Source organism: Trichosurus vulpecula, chromosome 6 (genome assembly GCF_011100635.1).
Source record: "Trichosurus vulpecula isolate mTriVul1 chromosome 6, mTriVul1.pri, whole genome shotgun sequence".
Lineage (NCBI taxonomy): Eukaryota > Metazoa > Chordata > Mammalia > Diprotodontia > Phalangeridae > Trichosurus > Trichosurus vulpecula.
The window spans coordinates 67,858,779-67,872,462 of record NC_050578.1 but is presented as its reverse complement, the minus strand read 5'-3'; the positions used below and the strand labels follow the sequence as shown (position 1 = coordinate 67,872,462).

General features: G+C 38.6%; 1 protein-coding gene across 4 annotated transcripts in view; it reads right to left on the bottom strand.

Moving 5' to 3' along the window:
• NFKB1 (nuclear factor kappa B subunit 1) overlaps positions 1 to 13,684 on the bottom strand; it is a 173,330-nt gene that overhangs the window by 123,941 nt on the left and 35,705 nt on the right. For 3 of the 4 annotated variants that reach the window (XM_036763808.1, XM_036763811.1, XM_036763809.1), the window contains exons 1-2: positions 12,021 to 12,140; positions 8,055 to 8,142 (exon numbers count right to left, since the gene is read on the bottom strand). In XM_036763808.1, the coding sequence (XP_036619703.1) occupies positions 8,055 to 8,142; positions 12,021 to 12,140 (208 nt within the window). Of the gene's footprint in view, positions 1 to 8,054; positions 8,143 to 12,020; positions 12,141 to 13,684 lie in introns of those variants that run through there. The other variant, XM_036763810.1, reaches the window with a different exon arrangement.

The window sequence follows — 13,684 nt, the reverse complement described above, 5'->3', positions numbered from 1 at the left end:
TAGTGAATAGAGTGCTGGATGTGGAAGGAAGAAGACATGAATTCAAATCTAGCATCAGTCACTCACTTACTGGCTGTATGACCCTGAGTAAGTCACTTAACCTCTGTTGTCCTCAGTTTCCTCAACTGTAAAATGAGAATGATAATAATACCTACATCCCAGGGCTGTTGTGAGGAGAAAAAACAGGGATAATATCTGTAAAATGCTTTGCAAACTTTAAAGCTATCATGCTAGCTATCACAGCTGTCCCTCTACCTTCCAAGCCCTGGATGACCATTTACATGTGTACTAAGGTGAGCACATAGCAGAATGAACAACTCTCTGGGAGTCCAAAATCTTGAACCTTCCATGAGCTATTCCTGTGATTTCAGACAAATAGCTTACATTGTATGACTATGGAGAAGGAGAAAACTCAGGGAACCAATTATCCCATAAAAACAACTCTCTCCTCTCATCAACAAAGTCTGTAAAGTCGCCTTTAGTCATTTTTTTAAAGGAAGTTATGGGCAACTATCTTCTAAGCGTTAAGTATACCCCTACCCAGAAACAGGGACTATACAATATAATTAAGGACAGCTCAGTACCTCCAGTTCTACTCATCTCAGGACAGACAACCTGTTATATTTTTAATAGCTCTCATTTACATGGCATTTCGAGGTTTGCAAAAAGGTTTTCCTAACAATACTGAAAGAAACTGCATGCAAATATTATTATTCCCATGTTATAGAGGGGTCAGTTGGTCAACAAGCATCTATTAAGCACCTAAGGTGTGCCGGACACTGTGCTAAGCACTAGGTGTAAAAAGAAATGCCAAGAACAGTTCCTGCTCTCCAGGGGCTCAAAAACAAGGTCGCTGAGGCCACCTGAGACAAAATGACTTTCCCATTGGCATATAGTTAATAAGCATCATGGCTCAGGTTAGAGCCAAGTCTCTTGATGCCGGTATCCTTTCCACTGCAACATCCTAACTCCCTTAATAATACCAGCCACTTCTAAAAGCTCAATGTCAATTAATTTGATGGCTTACAAAGTCCTTTCACAAATATGACCTCAAACAGGACCAGGTATACATTAAGGTCATGTGGGAATTTAAAATCAGAGGTCTTATACTAAAGGCACTTTATATGTAAATGATTTTATTCCAAGCTATAGTACAGATGGACCCCAAAGAATGAATGTAATGATAACATATTTGAAATGAAGGAATAAAAAAATCTATTATTTGCTTCATCCATTTGTTTGCCCACAAGTAGGGATTCAGATAGAAAAAATACAACAGTCCCTGCTCTCAAGAAGATTGGGAAAGACAGAAAATAAAAAAGAGCATAGCTGAAAGACAGGGAGGAAGCTCCAAAGGTCCTAAAGAGGCAATTGTGAAGGAAATGAAAAGGTCAGGAGGTCTCAGGTTATGGCAGTAGTTGGAATTAGGCAAGGAAGCAAAGCAATGAAGAAAACCATTTCATGGTGATATTAAATCACTGAAGAAGGAATTCCTCTGCTCCAACTGCCAAACTCAAAATGCGAGTGGCCTGATTATGGCCCAAACCAGATTAAAATGCTAGATGGCACAGTGGATGGAGCACTGAGCCTTGAGTAAGGAAGATCTGAGTTCAAATCCAGCCTCAGATACTCACTAGCTGTGTGACCCTGGGCAAATCACTTAACCTCTTTGCCTCAGTTTCCTCAACTGTTAAATGCATTTTAAAATAGCACCTACCCTCCACCATCCAGGCTTGTTGTAAAGATCAAATAAGGTAATATTTGTAAAGCACTTAGTACAGTGCTTGACACATGGTAGGTACTATATAAATGCTTATTCCCTAATGAGAAATGTTTACTAAAATAAATCTTTAAATGCCATATCGATGTTAATTTATGATTTTCTAAGTCAATATGCACCAGCCATGCTTGCATCTATATCAATACTGTAAACTTTGTAGAAGTGAATGCTCTCTTCTATTTCCTATTTCAAGGACCTGTGGTTTCATCCACATGGATATTTTCTCCTCCAATTCAGAGTACAAACTCTTTATGCCTTAATAGCCCACTATGGATCACCTGGTGGCCATCCCTTCGATGATGATCCTCTCAACTCTGGCTGGTCCTTGAACAAGAGACATGATCACAAGGTCCAAGCATTTCCATTTTAGTATGAACTGTCAAGGCTGAAGCTCCCCAGACATACCTCTCAAGAACCTGGGTCACCTCCAAGCATCACAGTAGGTCAATAGTGGAAGAGCTTTAAAAAGCCATTAAACTCTTTTTTTTAAAAAATAAGAAAATGAGGCCACTGACCCATCAGGTCTCAGTGAACTTTTCCAACAGTGTAGATGGGATTTATACTGGTCTATCTACAGTCTTTCATTTAGCTGACCTTGAGGCCAATGGTCACACTGGGTCACAATGAGAGGCAAAGGTCATGGAAGAGAACAAAGTCAATCACTGGAATGATGACTTTCTTTGGAATACCAAGGTAATAATTCAATGATACAGTTAATAATATTATACCCATTACCCCATTCAATGTTTAGTGATCAAAAGATGAATGAGTATCCAGACGTAGTGGAAAGATCACTGGTTCAAGACTTTGGTTCAATCTCTAGCTAAGACCCTAGGATTTAGATCTGTAAAGGACCTTCAAAATCAGCATGGTACACTGCCTGCTGACATACAGTGAGTGCTTAATAAATGCTTGTTGACTAACTGGTACTGTGGAAAGAATATTGGCTCTAGAGTGAAAAGGCCTGAGTTCAAACTTTGTTGCTGACACTACCTGGGTGATCTAGAGCAAGTCACTTAACTCTGCCGGGCCTTAGCATTCTCATCTGTAAAATGGATGGGATTGTACTAGCTGGCCTCTTAAGTTCCTTCTAACTCTAGACCTATAAAATCTATCTAATGTTTTCTTTTTTTTTACTTGGAGAAACTAAGGCCCATAGAGATCAAATACAGATCAACTCCATAAATAAGTAAATAGCAGTGCTAAATAATACTGAATAGGACGTAGGAGAAAGGGCATTGGATTTGGAGTCAGATGATGTGGATTTCAATCTAGCCTCTACTACTTACTACCTGTATGACCTTGAATCCCGCCTCTTTGGACCTCTCCCATATCTTTGTGACCCTGGACATGTCAACCATTGAGCCTCAGTCTCTCCACCTGTAAAAGGGAGATAATACTATTTACACTACCTACCTCACAAAGGCCATGAGGGAAACACTTTGTAAACCACTGAATATCATATAAATAGGAATGAGTTATGGCTGGTGAGAATTACAAAGTTACACATGGTAGCTTTTTACAACAACTGAGCACCATATAAATAGGAACGAGTTAATTACACTACCAACAGTTACACATGGTAACTTATTAAATGATAGTACAACGACTTACACATGGCATGCACTTAATTAATTATGCTAATTAATTATTAATTATCGAATCATTCATTAACTGAGGGGAGTGGAGAGTGACTGCTAATAACTTATACTCCTTCATTTTAGGGAGGGGCAAGAGTCATATATCAATCAGACTCTGTCTTCTTTCCCTACATATTTTCTTAGAGGGAGCAAGCCTAACATGAAACTAGAAAGAATGGAATTGATATCTCAAGTCTGATATATGTAGATTTTCATGTCTGGAATTCAAGCTGGCTACATTTGACCCTTCGTTATCTTCCTTTATTGTGTTTGCATTACAGCATCCTTTCAACCATCTAAAGTAACTGCTATCTTTAAAGTCTAGTGTATTTTTCTTATCTACTGATCTCTTCTGGTCAAGTAGACCCACTGACCATGGGGTGGATTTTCCTTTCTAGCTCATGGCTGACAGGTATGAACGGAAATCTTTAGTGGTTCTCTTCCCTCAGACAGACTAATGTAGACAATTAGAAACAGCTGATGAAACCTAACAGAAAACAGAAAAATGCCAACTGGCACGCAAGTTTCGATTCAAATCACTTGTATATGATCAACAAGACCCAAAACAAAACACAGAAAAACAAAAAAAAAGGAAGAAAAGAAAAATTAATCTATGCAACCAAAGTATCTGACCTTTGCGTGTCAAAAGGAATTATTGACAATAGATATAGAAATCTATTTGCTACAAGAGAATCTCTCCCACCTGGTTAGTTTTTATGTCAATAGCATGTTGGGCTATGATTCTGAAAGACAAAAGGCATGAGGCTCTGCCCACTGCACTCAAATTAAAATTGATGATTTTTTAAATGTGAGGATAGTCATTTAAAACTTCTTTCCCTCAGATAAAAACATGATAGTACTTTGGATAAGTTCATGAATTAGAAATAAGCCCTAACGTTGAGATTCTAAGTGATTTATGGCTTAAAAGAAGATTTAGTTTCATTTCTTCACTGCCAGGAATTAATCTGGAAAAATGACAAGAGAAAAACAGTTGGAAACTAAAGTGTAATTATTTCCTGTGGTTACATTACTGAATTAACTTATGGGAGAAGTCCGAGGACAATGAATGAACTTGAAACATATCATGCTTCAACAGGGAGAGACGAAGAATAACGTGCATGTTTTGCATATAAAGTTAGTATAGTATTTTCTGTCTTTGTCCCTCTATCAATTCAATCCCTCAGTTTTCTCTCTTTTAGCTTTAATGCGGAAATTGTGAATAACTCTGTAAAAAAAAATAAGGAATCTAACGTTTTGAACATAAGAGGGAACAAAGAACAATTTACAAGGCTAGAACTGAACCTTTGCAATGCAACTCTTGAAGAAATTGAAAATATGCAAAGCATCTTTCTGCCAAAGTAGTATATTTATTCAGAAAAAAAAAACATTTTTCTGTAACAGGAAGACAATGTTAATAAAGAATGTTGCACCTGTGCAAAAATGTAACAGGCAAAATGGAAGCAGGAGGAAGAGAAAACTCTAGGGGCTCCCTATACCCTTTAGATCACTGGGTGGGGAACCCGTGGCCTCAAGGCCACATGTGGCCCCTAGGTTCTCAAGTGCAGCCCTTTGACTGAAGCCAAACGTCATAGAACAAATCAAAGGGATTTGCCTAGCATCACCTTCTACCTCTCCAGGCCGCTGACACCTCAATCCTCCCCACTTATTCTGAGATCTAGTGACATTAGCCTCTTTTCTGATCTTCCAATCTTCTCTGGAAGACAGTGTGAGTCCGAGGACTTTGTGCAACTCTGCCTCACTTAAAGCCAATTTATACTTGAGTCAAAAAGACATCAAACTCTAAACACTACACGCCAAGCACTTTCCCCGGCTCCTCCCCCGGCTTGCAATTTTCTCCCTCATTTCTACCTCCCTAGATTTCCTGGCTTCCTTCCAGGCTAATCTGAAGTCCCACCTTCTGCCAGAAAACTTTCCCAGGCCTCCTTAATCTTCATGTCTTCTCTGACACTATACCAACTTATCTTATATACATCATGTTTGTACATAGTTGTTAGACTGTAAGCACTTTGAGGTCAGGAATTGTGGTTTGCCTTTCTTTGAATCCCCAGCACTTAGCAAAGTCTCTGGCACAGTTAAATACAAGCTGATTGGCTGATTGGAGAACTTTAAACTTCAAATTAAATTTCAAACTTTAAAATGCTGCTATCAAGCCAAGGTTATATTTGTGCATTATTATGATTATGATTATGATTATTTTATCAGCACTGAACACTCATCTTTTAAATGAGATATTACAAGGTTATCTGCTTCAAATGTGAGTTTTCTCTATTGCACAGTGCCAGATATATAAAAGATACTTAATAAACTCTTGATGACTTGTAGCACCAATTCTCACCCCTCCCTCAAGAATTATACTCTAAATAAAGTCGGTCAAAAAATTATACTTGCTGTGCATGAATTTTTGTAGGCATTTTCAAGTTAAATTTCTATTCCATAATGATGAAAAAAGTTCATAAGAAAGAATAATCAGGAAAATGTAGATTCTTTTCAGCTATAATTTAGTTTTGAAAAAAATTCTACTATGGGCAAAATATTTCATAGAACAGGAAACTCTGAAAACAAAGCATTTGCTGAGATGACTCTTTTGTGAGCTTCATACCAATTTTACTAATTTTATTTGTTTTTCCTTGTTTAACTCAACATTAAAAACATACTGGGGAAAATTCTACCCTGGAATGCCTGCTAGTATCATGCACAGGCATTACTGGAATGAAGACAGCTCTCCAGGGCAAAACCTTTCACTGGATTTTCAAGAAAGCACTGACACCAGGAAAATAGTAAAATATGGTGAAAATCAGAATCATAAATTTCACAGGAAGCCCAGAAGCCACCAAGAAAGTAAAGAGATTCATCTGTACACAGGAAATTGAAGTAGGGCTTAACCTGGGCAAGATTTCACAAGATCTCAGCTCTGTCTGGTACCTTAAAAAAATTGTTTTGTTAGGCTGAGAGATAGCTAGTACACGAGAAATGTGTCCATCAGCTAGCAGAAAATGGAGGAAAAATCTGGTGTCATTTTTTGCCATAATTATAGTCATGAAAATACTGTAGAACAGTGTTTGGAAAAGTTTGTGAAATATTAAAAAAAAGAGAAACGTTCTTTGGAGAAAAATTAGTAGACAAGAATGACCAACTGAAATGAGACTACAAAAATGGGGAAACAGGTGACTTAAAATACTTGGTAAATGAGGTGGCCTGAGGCCTAATTCCAGTGGACATTTTATGAAGTATCAATAATTACAAAGTCTCCCTTAACTAATTGCTCAATACCCCATTTCAATTAAGTGCAGAGCACCTAAAAAGCAGTCCTACACTCCAATGAAAAAGCCCAATATACTAAAGATTGATTACCTACTTAGGGATGACCTACTCTATGGATTGGTAAATTTTAATTGCTGGTTTCCAGCAAACTTCTGGGACACCATGAGTTTTACTCTGGGCACTCAGGGGAGGCAACAAGATTTAATCATAATTCAAGTGGAACATAAGAAATCTGAAAAAACCCAAAACATCAAGGAAAGGAGGGTGGGTAAAGGAAAGCAATGCAAACAATTGCTAAGTAATAAAATGGAGTTGGAGATTTTTTAGTTTTCTGCATCATCGACACTTTGAGACCCCCTAGGAGTATGGGTTAGATGGTAGATATGGAAAGAATGCCGTTGGGAATGGGGAGGAAGAGCAGAATGCAGATGCAGTAAGACCTAAAGATCCTGGACATTTTATTTAGCTTTACTGAGTAAAGATCAGGACAGGTCTCCTATGATAGGAACAAATAGCCAACTGTATAACACCATGACAACCAAGGCAATTCTGGTAAGAGAGGGAAACAAAAAAAGCTCCTAAAAGGATCCCTGTCAGAAAGAAACAAAGGGAATGAGAGAGACGAAAGAGGAGGAGACAGGAGTGGCCAAAGCAGTTTTAGAATTAGAGGTAAATTGGTGAAAATCTGGAAATCTAGCACAAATCTGAATTATGTACAGGGTTTGAAATCAGTTGGTTGAAAGATTTAGCCACAGAGGTGATAATAAAAGTTAAACTATGATCTGGCCAACATAAAAGAGTAAGATTTTCTCATGGGGACAGATTTCTAGAAATCCTGTGCATCCAGGGTTCAAACGGAGGATTGGGCCCAACTTGGCCACAGGAGAAGAAAGGAATAATGCCAACATTGGTCTCAACACCAAATGATTGGGAGGAAAGGCAAATGGTGATGCTGTGGAAGACATAGTTAACAGCACAATTAAATATAAATCAACCTTTTTTAGAGAGAGTTTGAGAAACAAAACTGAAAAGAGATTGGAGGGAGACAGTAGGAGGGAGGGTAGTCTGGGACCAGAGGGCATGCATCCAAGGCATAAAACTGCTAGCTAACAGGGGGCATTCATAACAATGGTTATGTGTACTATGGGTAATGCAGCTGATGCACTTTATTCAGGTCAATTTTGGTAAAAATGCTCTATTTAGTGTTCTAATAAGCTGGTTCTATTTCAAGCAAAACCATGAATTTCTAGACTAATTGATGACATCTGAATTTAATAATAATAATAAAAAGAAACAAAACAACCACAGTAGAAAAATAAGTCTAACTCTGCAGAGGAAGAAGGGTGTCTTACCTGTTATCAGTGGTATCTGTGCTGGAAGTAATCCTGTATTATTAAAAATTGCATTTATCCCAATATTATACGGTTCCATTGGAAACATCTGAAAAAAGACCATTTAAAAATAAATTAAACCACTATTTTTCCTGGGATACCTCAAAAATTGAATTTGAAGTGTATAAAACACTGTGCCAATAGATGTATATTTTTTAAAACACCAAAGCTATACAAAGACTAGGGAAGAACATTTTTTTTAACTTCCTAAGGACCACGCAGGTAATATCTACCATGCGGTGCTCTCTTATTTCTACGTCTAGCCTCCTTCTTGAGGGTTTGATCCTTTTTGAAATTATGTAGAATAGCAAATTGGAAACTTTCAGAATGACGCTGGTTGGTTTTAAAAGATCAGGCATTTCGGGGCTTGGCTGTAGACTTGAAAAGACTATTCTCCAAGGAGCTCCACATTCAGCTGGAGAGATTGGAACTAGGAACTGACCCATACTTCGCCACACATTCCAGAGCTTCTCTGATGAGGAAGAGAAGGCATGTCTTGGGTGAGCCCCTCTGGATACTATCAGGAAGGTACTTGCTGACTTTTAGGAAGTGTGAACCACTGAGCCCAAAGTTTAAAAAAAAAGAAAAGAAAAAGAAAATATACATACCCCAAAGCACATGCCTTTAAGGGCCCCTTACCCCACAAGAGAAGAAAGATAAGGAAATGCTCCACCCTTGTTGCTAGTGAGGGTAGAGATGCCCACATGAGAGGGACTTTCAAAATGAATGTCTCCCCAGCAGTTTTTGGAGGGCTGATCATTTTTTATTGACAAAAGATTTCCTGTGTTTAGGCAGGAAAACATGGTTTTAAACCAAGCAGAACAGTCCTTATACATAGGTTAGGGTTCACCTTTAAATATTAAAAGTGAAAGGTAAAACAAAGGTTCTGACATTCTGAATAACCAAGTGTCTGTCACATTACAATCAAAGAAGGCATTCCTGGACCCACCCCATTTCCCCCCCTTTCAAAATAAACCAAAAACAACTGTTAAGTCTGTGAGAGTTAATTTTCACTTTTAACAGGAGAAACCTATATTTTTTACATATCACAAGAGGGATAAATTTAGGGTAGTCTTAGACGGAAGGCACTAAGATTAATGAGGTTTATACATACATACACACACACACACATCTGTAAGTAGTCTCCTCCATTAGACTGTGAGCTCCCTGAGGGCAGGGAATGTCTTCACTGCCTTTTATTGCAACTTAGTATGGTCCTTAGCACACAGTAGGTGCTTCAGAAATGATTGCGGGCTGGCTGACTGATTAAACACATTGCTACTATGAAAACTGTGTATTCTTTAAAAATGAAACCCAAATCAAAGTAGGAGAGTTCATTTTGCTTTTTGGAAAGTGAATTTATAAGCCCTTCTGACTTAGATTTGCTTTTTGACCTTGTGTTCTCTCTGGTTTCATTCCTGGTTTTGCTACTTACTGGGTGAACATGCCTCTGAGTGTCCCTTCCTCATCTGTATATGAAGATTCTTAGTCTTTACAGTGTAGTCGCAAGGACCAAATGAAGTAAGGATAAGAAATTAGAGGCATGAAGGAGCATCTATAAAGATGGGGCAAAAGAACTTTTATGGAATGAGCTGCTTGTGGTTTTTTTATTTGCATTTTTAAATACCAATAGTTATTCTGGAAAACATTACCTATTTTTACAGGTTACATCAATTTAATATTACTAATTCAAATCATTCTGAGGCTTCTTTTTTTTTGGAGGGGGGAAGGCAGGGAAATTAAGGTTAAGTGACTTGCCCAAGATGGGCAAGCTAGTGTGTGTGTCAAGTGTCTGAGGTCACATTTGAACTCAGGTCCTCCTGACTCCAGGACCGGTGCTCTACTCACTGTGCCACCTAGCTCCCCTGGCTTCTAACTCTTAAAGAAACAATAGTTTATAGTTGGTTTTGAATTGATTGGTTGAGAGAAAGCTTGGCCCACATTAGAGATAATAAAAGCTAAATTCTGATTCGACCACCACAAAGGACTAGGAAATAACTTTAAATGGGAAGTAGAGGTAGGAAGAAGGAAATATGTATTCTTGTTGAGTCCTGTCAGACTCTCTGTGATATCATATGGGGTTTTCTTGAGAAAGATACTGCAGTGGTTTGCCACTGCCTTCTCCAGCCCATTTTACAGGTGAGAAAACTGAGGCAAACCGGTGAAGTGACTTACCCAGGGTCATACAACTAGTAATTGTCTGAGGACAGATTTGAACTCAGGAAGAGGAGTCTTCCTAACTCCATGCCCAGCAGTCCATCCACTGCGCCACCCAGCTGCCTACTATTATACAGAAGCTACTATGTGCCAGACAATTGTAATAGTAATTAAGGTGGGACCTTTTTTTTTTTTTACTGTTTTCTCTTTTGTAGCACTGAGGTAATCAAGTGCCTTTGATGAGTTGACCGTTTGTTTCTTTGATTGAATCAAGAGCCTTTGCCCTGCTTAAGAAACAAGAAAGTCTAGTTCACATAGGTTTGGGTCCCATGGTTGTGACGCCCTTTGACCCTGAACACGGTATATAAACTCAGAGGTCAGCGTTTTGTTTGGGGCTCTCAGTCACTGAAAGTTTTGCATGATTTGATCAGACAAGACTCTGGGTAGCTGCAGGAGCCCTACCAGCTTTTGAAAACCCAGATGTTGGTGCCTCTGTCTCTGGTAACTATGTAATTCTTTGATCAGACAACTAGAGGCCTGACTGTTGACAACTGTGTGTGTTTGCTCTGTTTATATTGTCTCTGTTTGTAATTTGTTTGTATTTGCTTTGAAGTTCAGGGTGCTGGCTTTTCCTCCTAAACGAAGTGAATAACATATGTATGTTTAATTAAAAGTGAGATTGCTAACCCCTTATAGTTGCTTTCCTTAGAAAAGCAGATCAAAGACCCTGTAGTGGCAGTCTTTCAGTGTGCTGGTGTTGTTGATCTTTCACCCCCACAGCAGCTGTTAGCAACATTGTTGTTACAGCAATGTATTAATTACTTTATGATTATTATCTCATCTGGTCATCACAACAGCTCTGGGAGGTAGGTGCTGTGATGATCCTCATTTTACAGTTGAGGAAACTGAGGCAGAAAAGAGGTCAAGTGACTAAGTCTGAGTTTGAACTCAGATCTTCCTGACTGCAGACCCAACATGCTCTCTCCACTGAGCCACCTGGCCTTCTTTTTTATTGCATCATAATAGAAATGTATATCTATTATAATATGATATGATATAATATAATATAGTGTAGTATAATGTAATATAATATAACGTAATACAATGTAATATGATACAATACGAAATAATATGATACAATACGAAACAATATGATACAATATAGTAATACAATACAACACAGTACCATATAGTCCGGTATAATACAATAGAATAACAAAATAGAATTTAGGAGACACAGATTTGCCTTTGCAGTGTGCATTAATTCTTTCAGCCTTCTTATATTTTACTCCCCTCCCAGTACTCTATGACTTAGAGATGCTATGTCTCAAACATTCCATCCTGTCACCCCACGCCCGTCCAAGCTCCCACTCCACACGTCCCTGTCCTATGGTCCCTGGGATTCCTTAAGACTCAGCCCAAATCCCACCTTCTTCAAAAGGCCTTTCCCATTCCCTCTATTGCTGTGCTTTCCCTCTGAGAGGACCTGCCATTTATACTACATAAGCACACTGTAACTTTTGGGACATCCTAGATACCTTGCACCTACATCATTATTTACACGCTGCCTTCCTCTGCCCACTCCCCCACCCCTCCCCAGCTCAGCATAGTGCCTCTACTTACTAAATCTTGTGGACCCCTTGATTAGGACAGGTTTCCAATGAACTCACTAACTAGTTAACACTACTGATGTTGATTCTGCCTATTTTCAGTAAGCCAATATGAATGCTTTAAATGCAATTAAGAAAATACTACCCTTCCAGCACTTACTTGTTCGTGGATTACCAATTTGTAAGGATCCTCTTCCGCCATCTTGGAACTGAAAGGAAGAAATGAAAGGCATTGGAGAGTGAGGATGGAAAGGATTCTCTCCCTCCCTGTCTTCCTCATGGGGGATCATGGTATTCTTTGGAAAGTAGAGAGGAAGGCCTCCTTTTGGTGATAATATGGCAAACAGCAAATTAAAAACATTCAAAATTATCCAACAAAAAATTAACCAGAGAGTTTTTAAAAATATCACGTCAGTTAACTATCATTTATTAAGCAACTACCATGTGCCAATCACTGTGCTAAGCACCAACGATACAAAGAAAGGCAAAAAAAAAAAAATCCCTGCTCTCAAGTTACTCACAAGATAATGGGGGAGACAATATGAAAACAGGATAAACTGGGGGTAGTCTAAGAGGGAAAATATTTAAGTAGGCCTGGCAATGTCTTCTTGGAGAAAGATGTGACTTTAGCTCAGATCCAAAGTTAGCGAAGCAGAAGATGAAGATGAGGAGGGGTGGCATTCCAGGTCTGGGTGGGAGCAGCCATGAATCAGGAGATGAAGTGTCTTATGAGGAACAGCAGGAAGGCAAATTTCACTAAATCCACAAACGAAAAAGATAGGGAGGAACCAGGCTCAGTGCTCAAGTGTGGACTTGAGAAAAGGCAATATAAAGGGGAAAGGGGAAATATCCACATGGACTAAATCATCCTAATTCCTAAAAACAAAACAAACAAAAAAAACCTAGATGCCAGTCAGTGGTATGCCAGTAAAATGTTTAACAACTGGCTATTGGATTAGGGTGGGGTGGGGCCACAACATGACCATGACACACTAAGTTTACTCTGCATCATCAACATTTTCTCCATCACTTCCTTAAATCTAGACAATCAAAACAACAATAAATCAAGCCCTGATTAAGGGCGTTGGTTGTTTTTCTCTGAGGGGTAAACACTCACACTGAAAATTTAACAATCAGCTCTCCATGGCTAGTTTGACCTGGAATACCCCTTATTCCAGCCCTTAGGCATCTTATAGTTCTCTACAAGCTACTTAAAGCACAGAAATCAGAGCCAGTTATATCGTTCCAGGAAGGGCCTGACCTAAGTGCAGTGAGTCTGTCTCTGTCTTCAGTTTCTCTATATGACACTGATATAAATTCATTCCATTGAACTAAGCTGTTTCCTACAATGTTCATACTGATGTCCAATAACCTTAATAACAACAAAGCCTATTTAAAAAGTACAATTAAAAGCTAATGGTCAAGGTTCACAGACACATAGATTTAAGCCTGAAAGAAGCTTTTCATGTCAACTAGTTCGACTCTCTCCTTTTATATTTGAAAGAACAGATCACAGGGAAATTAAGTGACTTACCCAAAGTCACCTAGACTGTAAGTGTCAGACTCAAGGTTCAAACCTATATCCTCTGATTAAAAGCCAGCATTTCCCTAGTTGCCTAAACATGTGCCAGAGTATTAGAGTCTGCAGGTTCCAGGACATCCTCGACTTACAAAGCCCTGCTAATATTTCAATGCCACAGATAAAGAATCTCAAACACAAAATGCTCCCAAATGACTGATCATTATTTTAATCTAAGCTAATTTTACTTCAGTCTATCTTACATTCAATTTTGCCCATATGATATGAAAAATTAAGACTTTTAA